This window comes from Macrotis lagotis, chromosome 8, assembly GCF_037893015.1.
Source record: "Macrotis lagotis isolate mMagLag1 chromosome 8, bilby.v1.9.chrom.fasta, whole genome shotgun sequence".
Taxonomy (NCBI): domain Eukaryota; kingdom Metazoa; phylum Chordata; class Mammalia; order Peramelemorphia; family Peramelidae; genus Macrotis; species Macrotis lagotis.
In genome coordinates, this window is record NC_133665.1 from 53876913 (window position 1) to 53895817 (window position 18905).

Consider the following 18905-nt stretch of genomic DNA (forward strand, 5'->3'; position numbering starts at 1 on the left):
AAAGGAAGGAAGGAAGGAGGGAAGAAAAGAAGGAAAGAAAGATGACAGGAAGGAAGAAAGGAAGGAAAGAAGTTGAGGGAACTGAGGCAGAAATAAAGTGGACTCTCAGGTTAAATGATAGGCATCCAAGGTCATGAAGATATTAAGAGGCTGAACCAGAATCTGAACAAAGATACTTTGACTCCACATCAGTTGTACCATGTAGTTTGAATCCTGGCTTTGCCACTTATTTTAGCTGGGTGACTTTGGATAAGTCATTTAGCCTTTCTTTGTCTCAGTTTCCTTATCTATAAAATCACAACAATAATACTTGTACCATTTTCCTCAAAAGACTACTGAAATCTTTACATGAGTAGATGCACAAAAATGCTTTAGGTACTCTTTAAAACCAAATATTATTTCCAGGGAGAATCAACCATCTAGGCCTGAATTGCTGGACTCTTTGCTTTATGATCTGGCATCAGGGGTGGCCCCAAAGGACTCAGGGTATGAGGAAGCAACATTCTGGCAGCTAGTCAAAATCCCCATCCTTTGTGGCCTCTCTGCAGGGTCCAGGGTGGGTACAACCAGACAGAGCAGGAAGATGCAGGAAATCAAATGATCTGATAGACAAGTCCCCTGAAGCATATTTAAGGGTGAGATTTATAGACCAGAGGCAAGCTCTGATGTCCCCAAGGGTTCCAAGATACACAATCTTTTGTCTGAGGCCTTGGCATATACTCAAGGAGGATATTCACTTGACAAACCAGTCTCTTTTTTGTCCCCATCCAGGAATCCAGGGAGCTATGGTGGAGGATCTAGGGGTAACTTTCCTCATTTGTAATGAGAAGAAATTGGCCTGATCTTTTAGTCTAAATCTATGATCCTCTTAGAGCAATTATTAGGAACTATTTTGCGCAATTATATGCCAATAAATCTGACAATCTTTTTTTTTCTTTTTGGTTTTTTCAAGGCAGTGGGGTTAAGTGACTTGCCCAAGGTCACATAGCTAAGTATTAAGTGTCTGAGATCACATTTGAACTCAGATCTTCCTGACTCCAAGGCCAGTACTCTATCCACTACACCACCTAGCTGCCCCTAAATCTGACAATCTAAGTGAAATGGATAAATATTTACAAAAATATAAATTGTCCATATTAACAGAAGAGGAAATAGAATATATATATATGTAAATTCAATCTTAGAAGAAGAAATTAGGGCCAGATTGATTGGTAGGTGAATTCTACCAAACATTTAAAGAGTAATTAATCTCAAAACTATAAAAACTATTTGGAAAAATAAACAAAGAAGGATATAAAATTCCTTTTACAACACAAATTATGGAGCTGATACCTAAATCAGGAAGAGTGAAAACAGAGAAAGAAAACTGTAGACCAGTTTCCCTAAAGGATATTGAAATAAATCATTTTAAATAAAGTACTAGGAAGGAGATTATAGCAAAGCATCACAAGAATCCACAATGAATTAGTGGAATTTATACCAAAAATTCAGTGCTGGTTCAATATTGGGAAAACTATGAGCATAATTGACCATATCATTAACTAAATCTATATGTCTAAACATCCAGCTCTTCTGATTCTCATTCCATAGTTTTCCAATGGGAAAGTCTACAGAGCATAATGAGATCCTTTTGAATACTGGAATAAATGAATGAATGGATGAAAAGAACATTTATTGAAAGCTTAGCCTTGTGGTAAACTTTAGGATACAAAAATAAAAAAGTAAAATAGTCCCTGTTCTCAGTGATCTTACATTCTATTATGGAATATTCATTGCTAATAGGGGTCAGGAAGAAGTGGTGTGATGAGCTTAGGACCCGGCAACATAAGGTGAAAACTCAGCAATTAGAGCCCAGGTTCTCAGGAATCTGGAGGGGAGGAAGAAGAGGAACAGAAGGAATAGGAGGGGGGGAAGAAAAGGAGGAAGCCAGAGTGTTGAAGTATAGTTTAGAGATAGCCAGAAAGGAAGTAGCGACGACCTTTCTTATAGGGCCTCAGGATTGCCCTAAATTTGATAGACTCCAGGGACCTTGCACCCTACTCTGCTTACTCAGTCTAATAAGTGACTACTCTTTGGCAGGCAGATGTACCCCTTCCTCAACTTGGGCCTTATGAGAGGGCTGCCATAGGTTCCCAGGGCCTTTTTGTTGCCAATCTAAATAATATGGATCTCCATGCTGCTTTTCTCAAGATTAGCATAGTTATTTTTAAGTTATCCATTATGTAAATCATGGCCTGAGCCCCCATCCTATACAACATTCTATTAACAGTCAATGCAAAAATCATAGACCCAATAGGAAAAGCATTCAATTAAGACATAAAATAACGTGAATAGCAGAATGAATTCAAGTAGTTGAGTCATTCTCTGGTTCATAGCAAATTAGTGCAATCTTCTTCATGGTGGATGCAGCAGAAACCTTCTGGAGGAAACTAAAAAGGCAGTGGAGCAACCATTCCTTTGAGCACAGAGAAATAAATTAAGAAAATTGTCAGCTGGTACTCTATATCTTTTTGTTGCATTTCTGGTGGATGGCACAGAGATCTGCCAAGCTCCCTGAGTAGGAGCTCCCTCTCATCTTGGCTCCAGAGTTATCAGGGTTCCATTAGGACACCTTCCCCATTCCCTAATCCTTCTCCCCTACTGTCCTAAACTTTCCTCTTTAACTCTGATCTCTCTTTGGTCCCTCCCACAGCTTCGCTATAGGACAGATCCCTCTGCTCCCAACTTTTCAGAAATATCCCAGAACTTCCTGGATGCTAAACCTAATAGTTTTCATTCCTGTTTCTCTATAACCTCCATTTCCTTCTGTTTCTTTTCCATGCACTACCATGCAATGTGCTCTTTTTTCCCCCAGCTGATGCAATCTTGAAATCCATGTATAAACCCCTATGAGAATCCAACTTCCTGGAAATATCTCCAGTGAGCAACAGCTCTCCCTGACTTATCAGCATGGATACCTTGAAGCTGCCCTGGAGATCTTCATTAAAGATAAACAATCCCTGATTCTATTACTTCTGATAATATAAAATAATACAATTAAATGACACATTCTCACATTCAAATTCTGCTTTTCTTAAGACGTCTCCCTCCCCCACTGCCCCCATATGAATTTGTATAAAATGAAGTAAACAGAACCATATCAATAACAGCAATATTGTAAAGATCAACTGTGAAAGACTTAGCTATTCTGGTCAATGCCATGCTCTAAGAAAATTTCAAAGGACCTATGATGAAAAATGCTCTTCACCTCCAGAGAGAGAACTGATGAACTCTGGTGCAGATTAAAATATACTTTTTAAACTTTATTTTTCTTGGGGTTTTTTTTTAGGTTTTTGCAAGGCAAATGGGGTTAAGTGGCTTGCCCAAGGCCACACAGCTTGGTAATTATTAAGTGTCTGAGACCAGATTTGAACCCAGGTACTCCTGACTCCAGGGCCAGTGCTTTTTCCATTATGCCACCTAGCCGCCCCCATCTTGTTTTGCTTTTTTGTAATTTAGCTAATATTAAAATATGTTTCGCATGATTTCACATGTATTGTTGATATCATATTGCTTGCTTTCCCAGTGGATGGGGAAAGGACAAGAGGGAGGGAAAGAATTTGGAATTCAATTTTAAAAAAAGTTGAAATAAATAATTAAAGAAGTCTTTCCCCATTAATGGAGGATTAGATGATCCCTTCCCTTCTACAGCATATAGAATTCTATAATATTAGTGATGGAAGGGACCTATTATGATATCCTTCTATTGTATTGGGTAAAAGCTCACCAATGAGAAGACTGGGGGGCTGAGTTCTGGTAGGAGGAAGAGAAAGAGGAGAATAAAGTAAAAGATGAAGGAGAGAAGGAAGCAAAGACCAGTGTTGGAGCATGGATATCTACATAGTCATTTTACAAAAAGGGACAATGAGGCCCATAGAGCCATTCATTACAGTGCATAGATCATGGTTATTGGAGTCAGAAGTTCATAATCTCTCTGACCCTGGGCAAATCACTTAACTTGTCTGCCTCAGTTTCCTCCTTTGCTAAATGGGTGAAGAGGCAATAAAAGCATCTACCTCCCAAGGTTGTTATGAGAATCAAAGGAGAAAATATCAGTTAACTGTAAAATGCTATATAGATGCTTGCTACTATTATTTTCAATAAATATTTATTAACCAGGTTTTGTATTTGGTGCTGGAAATACAAAAACAAAAAAATGAAACAGTCCCTTCCCTCAAGGTATTTACCTTCTCTGGGTACCTAGAAAAAGGAAGGGAAATTCATAAAAAAAAATTAGTTTTTGTTATTGTTATTGTCACTCAGTATCACCCTCAGATGGCATCCTGAAAGTAGGCAGGGCTCCCTAACCAAACATGAGATCTCTCTCTGGTGCTCAAGAGCTGTCAATTTTTCATCTTTTGCTTTCTGTCCAGAACCCCTGGAATCCATCCACCAGATATGGGGTGAGGGGATGACTGTTAGAGCTAGGAGACTGAGCTCTCTAAGCATTAGGCAGGATCCTAAACTGAGTGGGATAAGGATTGGAGAGATTCCTATGGTATAATAAGAGATCTGAGTCTTCAAAGATAAATCTTAGGATTTGGATTCCACATGAAGAAATGCCCTTCATCAGTATACAAGTTGGTATGTCCTCTCCAATTTATGGTCTTAGCGAATTGTCTAGGACACTCTGTGTTCCCACACTTATTAGTTGGGTGTCTATGGATAGGTTGCTTCATCCCCCTAAGTCTTAGTTTCCTAATTTGTAAAAATAGAGAAAAGAAGACTTGAATTTACTTCTCAAGATAATTGTGGGAAGAATATTCTGTAAATTATCAATGTACTTTAGAAATATATATTATCATTATCTGATTAATGACAGATATGCTGAATAGAGGCAAATCAAACCTTCAGTTAGCCTCTCTTTAAGTTACTATCACTTTAGCCTGTCCCTTTCTAAAGTATCTCCTTTTCTTGTCACCTACTTTATAAGTTTCTCAAGGTCTAAATCTTTCTTTCTGTCTCTATTACAGAGCTTGAGACTTTGGGGCTCAGTAAATATTACAAGGGCCTTCTATATTCTAGCCTAAAGGACTGAAGTTCTAAGAGTATGATTTTAGGCACATGAGGAAGCTATTTGAATGTAGGGATGCCCTCTTCCAATATAATATATGAGCCATATAAGCAGCTATAAACTTTATCAATCAAGGACTAGCTCTGGCCACAGGGCTCCGGGCTAGCCCTCCCAGATGACTAAGGGCTATTGAATATCTCCCCCTCCCCTTCTGAGTCACAGAGGTGAGTCACAGTCTGAACTTTTGATTCTCATGGGAAAAGACCCAAACAGATTCAGGGATGCCACCTGGTGGGTGGGGTCAGCACACCTGTTCCTAGCTGAGTGAGCCCTAAGGGACCCTAGGTTTCTCCTTAATACCAGTCTTTCAGTGATAGAAACCTGATAGTGAGGGGTGAGGCAGAGAAGAGAGCCTTTGTTTAAGGGCATGATGCAGGATGCTGTGAACTGTTTTTTGATCTTTTTAACCTCCCCCTGAGCAAACTAATGATGTTAGAATGTACCTTCCTCACACTTATTCTGTCCAACCCTCTACTTAGATAGAATATTGTAAAAAGGAAAACACTCTGGGATCAACCAGGCTGGACTCATGTCTAAGGAAAGATTTCTGATCCACAGATAAAGGAATAGAGGAGAGGAAAGGTAGGTTAGAAATGCCCTCTGTAGACAGGAGAGTTGGACCACTTCTATACATTTATTTTTGTTGTTTTTCATCATTATCATCTCTCATCACTGTCCTTCATTTCACTGTGAGGAACTTTAATAGAACTCTCCCAGTGAAGAAATTCCTTCTCTCTATGTAGATGTGTAGCTATTCTATAACTTATAGCCTTCAAGAATTATGTAGGGCATTGAGAGATAAAGAATTCACCCAGGGCCATGACAGCAGCATTCTTGCCTCCCACTTACCCTCCTGGAGGTGATCTACTCAGTGAAACATCCATCCATGGCCCAGGATGAACCCAGGCTGGCTTCCCTCCAATTCATCTCTGTTCTCTTTTTTCTCCTCACCAGTTACCCTGCTGGGAATATCATTCATTTATTATTTTTTGATCATCTGTTATTTGGGATGACCTTTAAAAACATTTGGAGTAGGAGCAAATTATATCATTTTAGATTATCCCCACATTGTAATTAATTAGGAGTTAGTATATTCTTTGACCTAGCAATACCATAATCTGTTTCCCAAGGTGATGAGGGAAAAGGAAAAGAACCTATATGTTCTTTAAAAGTTTATGAGTGGGGGGGGCTAGGTGGCACAGTGGATAAAGCACCGGCCCTGGAGTCAGGAGTACCTGGGTTCAAATTCAACCTCAGACACTTAATAATTACCTAGCTGTGTGGCCTTGGGCAAGCCACTTAACTCCATTTGCCTTGCAAAACCTAAAAAAAAATTTAAAAGTTTATGAGTTCTCTAGAATTATGAACTTTGAACAAAGACCAAAGACTATTACTGTCAAATTAGAAAAAAAGCATTATATTATAATGTAATTTTACTATCTCATACTTTATTTTTCTTCCTTAAGGATATGATTTCTCTGTCATCACATTCAACTGAGATCAATGTATAATGTGGAACCAATGTAAACACCAATAGAATGCCTTCTGTGGGGGGTGTGGGGAGGGAAGCAAGAATGGGGGAAAATTGTAAAACTCAAAATAAATAAACTCTTTCTTTAAAAAAAAAACCATAAAAAAGTTTATGAGTTCTCTTTGTGGTGGCAAAGAACTGGAAACAGAGGATATCTGTCAGTTGGGGAATATCTGAACATGCTGTGATATATGATTGTGATAGAATACTACTCTGTTTTAAGAAATGAGTTGGTTGATTTTTAAAAAAACATGGAAAGACTTGCATGAAATAATGAAAAGTGGAGTACAACCAAGACAGCATTGTATTACAACAATATTGTTCAAAGAATAAGTGTAACCAAGTTATTCTGGATATTCATAGTATTCAGATTAATTGTAAAGGAAGATATTTTCCTCCTCCAGAGAAAGAGCTGATAAATAGAAGTATGCAGTGTATGTTTTCATATATACTTATAAATCTGTATCAACTAGTGGCCTTCCCTAGTACATGGTGGGGAAAGAGGGAGACAATTCAGAATTTAAATGTAAATGAAAAAATTAAGAAAGAAAAAATTAAAATTAATATTATTAATATTATATTAATATTATTAAGTATCTGCTATGTGCAAAGCACTGGCTAAGTACTAAGGATACAAAGAAAGGCAAAATTCAGATGATTAGAATTCATTTTGGCAAAAGAGTTCTCTTTATTCTTCCTCAATCTCTGTTTACATTCCTACTTGGGAAGATGACACTTTACCATTATTAGGACAGTTAGAAGGAGTATACATAGACAGAGGGCACATGTGTGAGTTGATATTGATGGACTGATATTCAAAAAAATAAAATTAAGAAGTGAGAAAGAGGGATATATTGGGAAAAGGGGGAGGAAGAGGTGGAATGGGGTAAGTTATCTCCCATAAAAGAGGTGCAAAAGAACTTTTCCAGTGGAAGGGAAGATGGTAGGGGTGGCAGCTAATCTTTGAATTTTACTCTCATTAAAACTGACTCAAAGAGGGAATAAAATATTCATTTGGATGTAGAAATCTATCTTACTCGATAGAAAAGTAGGCAGATAAAAAGAGGAGGTACTGATAGAAGGAAGGGTATATGAGAGGAGATAGTGGTCAGCCGCAAAGCACTTTTGAGGAGGGATAGGGTCAAAGGAGAGAGAAAAATAAACAGTGGGGATACAGAATGGGGGAAATACACAATTAGTAATCATAATTGTGAATGTGAATGGGATTAAGTTCACCCACAAAATGAAAGTATATAGTAGAGTGGACTAAAAACTAGAATTCTACAGTGTGTTGATTACAAGAACCACTCTTGAAGCAGAGATACATACACAGAGAAAAGGTCAGGAGCTAGAGAAGAATCTATTATGCTTTAGCTAAAGTAAAATAAGTAGTAGGGGTAGAAATCATATAGCCAAAACAAAATTAAAAATAGATCTAATTAAAAGAGATAAACTGGGAGACTACATTTTACTAAAAGTACCATAGACAATGAAGCAGTGTCAATACTAAACATATATGCAACCAAATGTTTTAGCATCTCAAATCTTAAAGGAGAAAGTCAAATTTGTTACAGGAAGAAATAGTAAAAACAATATTAGTAGGGGACCTCAACTTTCCCCTCTCAGAACTAGATAAATCTAACCATAAAATAAACAAGAAGTCAAAATGTGAATAGAATTTTAGAAGGCTAGATGTCATAGACCTTTGGAGAAAACTGAATGGGGATAAAAAGGAATATACTTTTTCCTCTGAAAAGGCACCTACACAAAACTTGACCATATATTTATTAGGGCACAAAAATCTCACAACCCAATTCAAAGTAGATAGGGGTTCTGGGACCCTGTAGAGAATGGAGGGAGTATAGTTCTTCCCATAGCTAGCTCTCCCAGGGTGATGAGGCACTCCAAGACTATTTGTTCTGTTCTCCTTCAATTATGAACCAGAAGAATAAGGTAGTGAAGACCCCAGTCCAGGCCATGCTTTCCCTCCCCAAAGTAAAAACTGGTCATTAGGTGTACATAGCATTTTAGTTTACAAAGGATTTTTGCATCCATGATCTCATTTGATCCTCAATACAATCCTGGGAGGGAGAGAGGGAGGCCAGGGTTTTGTCAAAGAAGATCCTGGATAGGAAAGAACTTTACAAGTTTGAGTGATGATGATGATGAGGAGGAGGAGGAGGAGGAAGAAGAGGCAGAGGCAGAGAAGAAGCAACATTTTTTAAATACTAACTATATTCTGGACACTAACGCCCTGGAGAAACAAAGGAAGGCCAAAAGCTGTCTCTGCCTTCAAGGAGTATACATTCCACAGGGGAGATGACTTTTAAATAACTAGGGACTGACAAGATATATAAAGACTTCCTCAAGTGACAAGAGATGATAGAATGACAGAACTGGAAGAACCTATAGAACCGGTGTTCACTAAACTTGGTCCATGAATTTTTTTTCTTTTTGGTAAGTCATAATTGTGTTTCTTTTTCTTTCTTTTTCTTTTTCCTTTCCTATTTCTTTTTTATTTTTGCAAAGCAATGGGGTTAAATGGCTTGCCCAAGGCCACACATCTAGGTAATTATTAAGTGTCTGAGGCCGGATTTGAACTCAGGTTCTCCTGACTTCATGGCCGGTGCTCTATCCACTGCACCACCTAACTGCCCACCAGAACTCTGTTTCAGTATCATGGGTATACTTTGTAATCCCATGTATTTTACTTTATGCATTTAAAACATGATCCTGACAAGGAGTAAATAATAGTAATGGTTGTTCTTCATTTTTTAAATTTTTATTTAAGGCAAAGGGATTAAGACTTGCCCAAGGTCATACAGTTAGTAAATGTCAAGTGTCTGAGGCTGGATCTGAACTCCTGTACTCCTGACTCCAAGGCCATTGGTCTATATACTGCACCACCTAACTGCCCTCAAGGGATAAATAGGTAGGACACAAACACACACACACACACACACAAACATATTTCCAAAGGGTCCCAGGACACAAGACATTAAAGAACCCCTGTCTTAGGACCATCATAATAATGATAGCAGATAAAGTTGGTAAAGTGTTTTACAGGCATCATCTCATATTATCTAAGGCTTAGTACACTGTCTGGCAGATAGTGCCATTTTTAAAATGCTTAATTAATACTTATGTTTTTGACTTGGCCCTCAGCCTTGTGAGACAGGTGCTACTATTATCATATCCATTTTACAGATAGTTAATTGAGGTTCAAAGAAGTTGTCAAAAGAGAGTCAGGATTGAGGGACTTCAGAGAAGCCTCAAATCCTGGACTAAGGGGAATTCAGATAGAATATTCTTGTAATTTTTTTTTGGAGACAATTGGAGTTGAGTGACTTTTCCAGGATCACATCACTAATAAGCGTCTGAAATGTCTGAGACTGAGTCAATGCTCTATCGATCCACTGTCCCCTTTGGTCCTTCATTTTCGAAGAGGACCAATGACGTCACAGAATATTAGGATAGAATGAAATCAGAAGGGAAGTCATATCTTGGTGACTCCTTCCATACATGCCCCTATGCCTGAAGGATGGAAGGATTGCAGAAAAAAGAGAGGAGCACCAGAGGGTAGGTCTCTCTCTACTGGACATCTCCGCCAGTCCAAGTTTTCCTGCAGTCAGCACGGCCCCACCCTCTCCCATTCTCACCCTCTAGCCCACACTCCCCTTTCCCAGCCCAGGTACTAGGCAGGACTAGAATAAGGCTTCCTGCCTCAGGCGGAGCCTTAGGGAGCAGCCACACCCTCTGTCTAAGGACTGAAAAAGTAGGTGCTGGACTGTTGGTCAGGCTAACATAGCTCCTGGAGGGAACAGCTCAGGTACTGGGGGGAGACTGGCTCCTTGTCCTTCCTATCTCCCTCTCCTCTTTTGGCCCCAGTCTTGTTCCTTTCCCCAGCATTGTCCAGGGTTTCTCCCTTTCCAGTCCAACCCCACACCCTTTCTTCCTCCTCCTGGGGTGTCCTGTTTTCCTTGATCCAAGAGTCCTAATCTGACCATCTTTGCCTTTTTCATGAGCTGAACTCACTCACCTCCCACTCCCCCATCCCTAATTTATTTTCCCTTCTACCAACATCACAGATATTCCCAGGACATGACTTGGGAGTCTCTTCATAGTGAGTAAGTCACCAGGGAGAGGGGCAGATAGTCAGCAACCACTCTCATTAAAGGGGAGGGGGAAAGAAAGCAGTATTGGGTGGGGGTAGATAGACATAGGGGACTTTCTTAAGTGGATGATAAGTAACTGTACTGATCTACAGAGGATCATGTCGTGTGTGTGTGTGTGTGTGTGTGTGTGTGTGTGTGTGTGTGTGTGTGTGTGTGAAGACTGATGGGGGCACTAACTAATTCTTTTTCTTGATCACCTGGAGATAGGTGTTTTCTTGTTCTTGCCCCATGGTCTCTCTGGGATTTACTGAGGGTATATTTTCTTTACTTGGTCCTCAGCAGATTTATAGTCTTGGGGGTAAAATCACCAGTCTCAATTCCACAGATGTGTGTATGTGTGTGTGTGTGTGACAGAAATAGACAAGGGAGAGGAAAGGAAGAAGGAAAGGAGGAAGAAAGGAAGGAAAGGAAAAGGGAGAGAAGGAAGGAGGGAGGGAAGGAAGGAAGGACAGAAGAAAGAGAAAGTGTTCCATAGTCCAATTGGGAGAGACTTTGGAGTCTCACTCTTCTCTTGTCTCTCCTCTCCCAGAGTAACTGAGCACATTCAGAGAGGATCAGTAAAGATGGCTTGATTAATAAATTAACTGTCACATATGACTGTAGTGTTTTGGGGAAGAGAAAACTTTACAAGATAAGGAGCCAGGATTGTGTGGGCTGAGGAGCCTGTACTGCCCTCTCCCAGGTTTCTTGTGGGAATGGCCAGGGAGAATGAAGAAGGAGACTGACCAGTGACTATTACAGGTCTGGATGCCTCCCTCCTGGTTCTCTTCCCTTTGCTCAGTACTCAGTCACTCTCTCTCTCTCAGGGCAAGGGTAGGATTCTGTTCAAATCTCACATATTTTCTCCCCATTTTCTCCCAGGATGAAGGTGGGATCTAGTTTCAGCTCCATAGAATTATCTCCTTATTCCTTCCAGATCACAACTGGGATCTGTCCCACCAAGTCCCCTTATTCCTTCTAGGTCAAATCCCTTAGTCCCCAGGGATGAGATCCCAAGTGTTCTCCCCAGAGACTAGGTGGACTCTGCTCTTTCCCTAGATGGTCACTCGGCGAACAATGGGCTCCCTCTTCTGTGATCCAGGCATCTTCCTCCTCTTCCTGGCTCTAGGTGAGTAGAGATGAACAAACGGACAAAGTGGGTTGATTGGACACTAACTGATTTTTTTTCTTGCTCACTTGGAAATAGGTTTTCTTGTCCCTACCCCAGGGTCTCTCTGGGATTTCCTGAGGGTACATTTCCTTTGGTTGGTCCTTTGAGGGTTTGACCTCAGTAGATTTATAATCTTGGGAGTAAAATCATTACACTTATTTGGAAACAGGCCCAGGGCAGTCAGTGACTTGCTCAAATTCACTAATAAATAAATGGAGACAAGGCCAGATTTCTTGTTCCAGGTCTAAAATTTCTGTTTCCCTCTGGAGCTCCCAGTTTTATTTACTAGTGGCTAACTTTCTGGGACAGAGCCTTAGGTGACCTGGGTTCTGATGCCTGCTGCAACCATTAACTTACTGTGTGACCTTAGGCAAGTGCTTTTCCATCTCTGAGGTGGTGAGGTGGTGATGGTGACTCTGTGGGGGGCTGCCTAGGTTTATTGTGAGGAATCTCTGAAGTTCACAGAGTGGAGGGGCAATTATGTGGCAGCAGATAGAACAGCAGCCCTAGTCATAACACTTGAATTCAAATTCAGCCTCAGACACTTAACACTCACTAATTGTATGACCCTGGGCAAGTCACTTAACCTCAAATGCCTTGCCAAGAAAGAAAGAAAGAAAGAAAGAAAGAAAGAGAAAAAAGGAAGAAAGAAAGGAAGGAAGGAAGGAAGGAAGAAAGAAAGAAAGAAAGAAAGAAAGAAAGAAAGAAAGAAAGAAAGAAAGAAAGAAAGAAAGAAAGAAAAAGAAAGGAAGGAAGAAAAAGAAAAAAGGAAGAAAGGAAGGAAGGAAGGAAGAAAGAAAGAAAGAAAGAAAGAAAGAAAGAAAGAAAGAAAGAAAGAAAGAAAGAAAGAAAGAAAAGAACAAAGGGAAAAACACAAGGTGATGGTTATTCATTATGAGCTGAACATTCTTCTTGATTCCACTTTCCCTCAATTTTCTCAAAGTTCCCCCACCCTCCCAAGACCCTCCAGCCTGAGCCAGCCTAGACAAATTAGGAATTTGAACTGGAACACGGTAGTTAGTTGGGAAAACCCTAAGGAAGCTGGGCTCAGCTAAGTGACCGACAGAGTCTGGGCCTCTCAGTCACCCCCTGGGAGATGTTGGTAAGTAGGGCTGCCAGACTTCAATCAGACTACTGGGGTGTGTGACACAGGCCTTCTGCCAGCAGAGCATTTAGGTCTAGTTTCCAGATGAAATTAACCTCAAAGAGAGCCTGCATCCATAAAGAATTAGGCTCATTCCATCTCTCTCTCCACTTGTGGCAGGACCACAGCCAGCTTCCCAAGATGAACCATGTGGTGTAGGCTGGCTCTTAGTCTCAGAAAACTAGGAGAGGGAGGAGCCTGGATAATGGAATGAGGAGGAATCAGCTTCATATCTTAATAAGTTCCTAGACTTAGATGAAGGGCTGGGAGGAGACCACTAATCCAATTCATTTATTTCTTAGATGAGGAAACTGATATGCAGAGAGGATTCACAGTCACCCAGATAATTGGGCAGCAGAACAGTAACTTGAACTTGGTTCAACTTCAAATCTGAGTGTTCTTTTCACTCTGCCAATCTGCCCCAGACAATCTCTGGTCTGATTTTACGCAGTCTAAATGGTAAAGTGGGGAGTGCTACACTTTAGAATCCAGAGATCTGGGTTCAAGTCATATATCGTGAAATCTCAAAGATGAAGGGAACTTGGAACATAATGAGGCCAACCTCAGAGCAGGAATCTTCTTTTTGGGGGGGGGGGGGATGAGGAAGCAATTGGAGTTAAACGACTAGCCCAGGGTCATACAGCTAGTAAATGTCAAATGTCAAATTTGAACTCAGGTCTTCATGACTCCAGGGCTGGTGCTCTATCCACAGGGTACCTAACTGCCTCTAGAAAGCTTTTTTAAAATTTTTTTGAGGATTGGCATTTTTATTCTTATATCACTTACAATTTCCCCCTTTATGCCTTTCTTCCACCTCCCAAGAACACTTTCATATAATGTCAACAACAAAAATTTCAAAGAAAAAGAAGAGAAAAAAAATCAATACAACCAATAAACACACTGGAAAAAAAATATATAACACTATTCCACAACTGTAGATCTCTGCACTTTGGAGCGGTAGTTTTGACATTATCCTTGCTTAATAAGTTATCTAAATTCTACTTGAATACATTCTGTGATGGGGAACTCACCACCCCTGTACCAAGTCACATAACCTTCGTTTGCCTCTCTTTTCTCATCTGTAAAATGAGTTAGATGATTTCAAACATTCCCTCCAGCTCTAATGTACAATTCTAGGAAACTTTAAATAATTGAAGACAGTAATATATTGCCCCTGTCCACCTCCCCCCTACCAATTCCAATCTTCTTTTCTCACAATTTACACATGAGGAATGTGTATATGAAAAATGATCATACTTTTTGTTTTTAGTTTAAGCAATATCACTTATAAGCTATAGGAGACCTTGAAGAGGGTATTTTACCTCTCTGGGCCTCAGTTTTACCATATGTAAAATGAGAAGGTTAGACTAAATAATCTTTAAAGTCCCTTCCAGCTTCAACATTCTATGAAATTTCATATTTCCAGATCCTTTTAGAAGAGAGGTAAGGGTAGAGTTTGGATTTTGAAATCATATCCTCTGTGATTCTCTGCTCTTACATTGAATTAGGCTCTTAGACTTCAACCATCTGTTGAGGCCCTGTGAGCAGAGGGCTTCAAATCCCAGAGAGCCTGCCTTGCCAGGATACTTGGAAAGCAGAGAGACAGTGTGGTATAGCCGACCTCTTCCTTTCACTTACTGGATGTGGGATGAAAGGGATGAGGCTGAAGTGACTTTTATGGTGTAGGTTGTGGATTGTGGGCTGAGCTGCTAGATACTTCAGTTGGGCTAGGCTGGCAGGGCAGAGTAAGAAAGCGATCTTCTAACGGTTTCAGATAATATTCTCCACCCCCCAACACACACACACACACACACACACACACACACTCACACATACATATTCACATACACACACACAAATTCACACACACACACACAACACACACACACACAACATAAGGTCTGTGCATAGACCGAGTCGGCATTAGGAACCAAGTCACAAATGAAGGGAGAATCCTCTATGATCCCTTCGAGTTTCAAACTGATGGACACATGATCTCTTTTCAAGTATACGTAGATCCGTCATGTGGAAGGCACACTGGACTTGTTCTACACGGCCTGAAGGTAGAACTGGGAGTGGTGGGTGTAGGCTGCCAAAAAAAATTTCAGCTAGAAATAAGTAGACATTTCCCAAGAATTAGAATTATGAGTGAAAACAAGATATGGGGCTGCCTCAAAATGTAGGGAGTTCCTCCTCCCTGAGAAGTTTTCAAGTAGAGTATAGATAACCACTTTTTTTTGAGGCAATCAAGTTCAGTGACCTATGCAGGATCACTCAGCTAGTAAGTTCTGAGGTCAGATTTGAACTCAGGCACTCCTGACTGGAGGGCTCTGTTTGCTGGGGCACCTGGATCACCCTTTCTCAGGCCTGGTACAGAGGGGAGTTCCTAATTGAGGACAGATGAGACTAGATGGCCTTTGAGCTCCCTTTCTTTTCTAAGATATAATGACACTATGACATGAATTTTACTAGTCTGTTTATCCTGAAGTGACCAACAGAGTCTGGGCCTCTCAGTCACCCCCTGGGAGATGTTGGTAAGTAGGGCTGCCAGACTTCAATCAGACTACTGGGGTGTGTGACACAGGCCTTCTGCCAGCAGAGCATTTAGGTCTAGTTTCCAGATGAACTTAACCTCAAAGAGAGCCTGCATCCATAAAAAATTAGGCTCATTGACTTGCTAATAATAGGAGGAGTTTCAGCTTTTTTTTTTTTGGTTATGATTATGAAGTCAGGAAGATTCCTTGGGATGGTGACCATGGGAATGGGTGATCATATCCCTCTGGGTCCTTTGGGTGCTGGGAGGGTCACATCTATAAAGAAACCCACATACAGCCTTGCCCCAGTCATCCTCTGTCCTTCCCAAGCAACCTCTTCTCCTAAAGATTGATTCAGATAGAAATAGGGTCTGCACACAGCCTCTTAACATGGCCCTCTTTTCCTTGGGATTTATATTTCTCGGAGAAGAGCATGCTTGGACCCAAGTCATACGTCACCTCTCCCAAACAGCTTCTTTCTGACATGGACCCCTATGTTCATGTGGGGCTCTCCAGCTCCCTCTCTGCCCAGATACTTCCTGACTCCTTTCTTCAGAGTTCTGGGTAATCACAGAAACCTGCTCTCTTGGGACAAAACTACTCTCTGTCGGTCAAGACAGTCTTCATTAAGGACTTCTTTGTCCCACTCTCTGACAAAGACAAAAGAATGAAATCTTTTCTGTTCTGAAGGAACTTAAACTCTAGCAAGGGAGACACACACACACACACAAAATATATATATTCATATATACACACACAAACATGTGTATCTACACGTACACATACAATACAAGTAACACATGTAATTATATAGGTATATGCACATATGTATTTGTCTATGTGGATATATATGTATACATATATTTATCTGTATAGAAAAAGAGTAAATACAAAATCAATAGCAATAAGAATTTATTAATAGTTTACTATGTCTAGGCACTCTACCAAGGACTGGAGGTATAAATAAAAGCAAAAAAGAAAGACAATCCCTACCCTCAAGGAGCTTACATTCTATTGAAGAAAGATAACACATGGGAGCTGTAAAGATGGGGGTAAGGTCTCCAGTGGGGGACATGGGAGCAAAGTTTGGTGAGTCAGAGATAGAATGGGAAGAAGAAGGAAGGATGACCAGCCTGGGGCCCTTCCTCAAAATGAAGTCGCTGGGAGGATTTTCCCAATGGGAAAAGAGGATCACAGGCCAATGGATGTTCTAGGGAGAGAAGGCAACTGAGGCATGGTGGGAAAAACCAGGGGGTTAACCAGAAGCAAAGTCAAAGTAGTTTTGTTTTGTTTTATTTTGTTTTTAAGGATGGAGACCAAAAGCAAGCTGGAGATGAGGGAGAATGAGGGACATCTTCATATAGAATGGAGTGCCTTGCACTGTGTAGGGAAGGAAAAGAGGGATTCTGTAAGATAGAGAGTTCATTCCAGGCAAGGGGGATGGACAGTACAAAGGCATAGAGAAGACAGATAAATCTCACATATGTAGAACATGGAGAAGGTCAGTTTGGCTGGATGATAGTGTGGAGAGTGGGGAATGTCCAATAACATTGATTGGGAAGGACTTTGGGCTCATTATAGCCCTTCCTTTACCTCTCCCAGGTACGTTTCTCAGAATCTACACCAGCCATTCCTTGATACTCATTGGTAGAAAGACTATAGCCCTGGGCCTCTGAAACCTCAGGGGCTTAGCTGCTTCTTTTCCTCTGGGTCTCCAATCAAGCACAGCTGATGACCATTCCATTGATAAGGAAGAGACCTAGAGATGCTGGCACTATAGAATCCCCCTTAGCAGGATGGTAGGAAAGCGGAGGACATGAAGGGAGACAAAAGGTAGAGAGGAAGGGACCAAGGGAGAAGATGTTGACTGTGGTCCCAGAACTTTTCCCTGTAAAGTGAGCTCATGAGTTAGGCAGACCAAGTCATAGTGGGGAACCAGAATCTTCCTAATAGTCTCATTTCCTCTTCTTTCTTCTAGGTTGCATGGCTACTCCAGAAACCCATCCGGTAAGAAGGTCTCTTTGGGATTCTTTTTGATAGTGTTAGGTCCTCTTTAGTCAGGAAGGATCCCAGTTCATCAGAGAGGGAGGTTTTAGGTAGTAGACTTCAAAAGGGATTTAAAAGGCTGATAACCGTAGGGGGCTTTTACTTTACTTTAATAGGTGGTAAATTAATAGAGATACTTCCAAAGATCCAAGCAAGGGCAGCAGGGTGTAATGCAGTGGTATCAAACTCAAATAGCAATAGATTCTTGAAGGCTGCTTATTGACTTAGAAAACCATAAATTATCTATGTTGTACTATATTTTTATTTATTTCATTAAACATTTACCAGTTACATTTTAATCTGGTGTAGATTTTTAGTAAAGTGGATGGAGTGACAGCAAGACCTGGGTTCATATCCCACTTTAGATATTTACTAGGTTTGCCATCCTAGGAAAAAACCTAACCTCTCCAGTCTCAGTTTCCACATCTGTCAAATCAAGAATTTGAGAACCTTAAAATTCTTTTCTAGTCTGAATCTATGATTTAAGAGGAAGATAAAATGCTATCAGATTAGTGGAATGTAGGGACAAGAGAATCGATTGACCAGTATGTATTAAGGGCCAGTTCTGGATTAGGCATTGAAATATTAAAATGAAGGTGAAACAAACAGCCCCTGTCCTCAAGGAGTTTACAATTTAACTAGGAAAAATGATCTATATAGCTGTAGATATATAGTTACAGAGTGATAGAGGTGGGAGAGGCACTAGCAGATGGAGGGATCAGAAAGGGTTTGAGGGGGGCGGCTAGGTGGCACAGTGGGGCAGCTAGGTGGTGCAGTGGATAGAGCACCCGCCCTGGAGTCAGGAGTACCTGAGTTCAAATCTTGCCTCAGACACTTAATAATTACTTAACTGTATGGCCTTGGGCAAGCCACTTAACCCCATTGCCTTGCAAAAATTTTAAAAAAAGGGTTTGGGGTAGAAGTTGGCACTTGAGTTTGAGTCTTGAAAGAAACTGGATTTTGAGAGAAGAGATGAGGTGGGAGTGGATTCCAAGTAGTGAGGACAGTCAGTGCAAAGGTATAAAGGCAGGAAACCCTAAGAAGGAACAGTAAAATATGTGTCAGAGAGTACTGTGTAGCAAAGTTGAAAAACAGCCTGTATGTACTAATGGTATGTACCTTTTTGCAGTGTACCACGAAATCCATAGATGGTAAGTCTTTACCCTACCCCTACAGGCAAGCACAACCTTAAGAGCACTGCAGAAAATTGTT

At 40.6% G+C, this 18905-nt stretch overlaps 1 protein-coding gene across 7 annotated transcripts in view; it reads left to right on the plus strand.

Moving 5' to 3' along the window:
• The first annotated feature begins 10377 nt into the window (after positions 1-10377).
• Positions 10378-18905, plus strand: part of MSLN (mesothelin) — a 34738-nt gene continuing 26210 nt past the window's right edge. For 4 of the 7 annotated variants that reach the window (XR_012470812.1, XM_074197103.1, XM_074197107.1 and 1 more), the window contains exons 1-4: positions 10378-10473; positions 11858-11927; positions 17626-17654; positions 18823-18844. Coding sequence is in view for 6 of the 7 variants with exons in the window: in XM_074197103.1 (XP_074053204.1) it covers positions 11858-11927; positions 17626-17654; positions 18823-18844 (121 nt within the window). In the remaining variant the exon portion in view is untranslated. Of the gene's footprint in view, positions 10474-10732; positions 10772-10882; positions 11561-11857; positions 11928-17625; positions 17655-18822; positions 18845-18905 lie in introns of those variants that run through there. The other 3 variants (XM_074197104.1, XM_074197106.1, XM_074197105.1) reach the window with 3 other exon arrangements.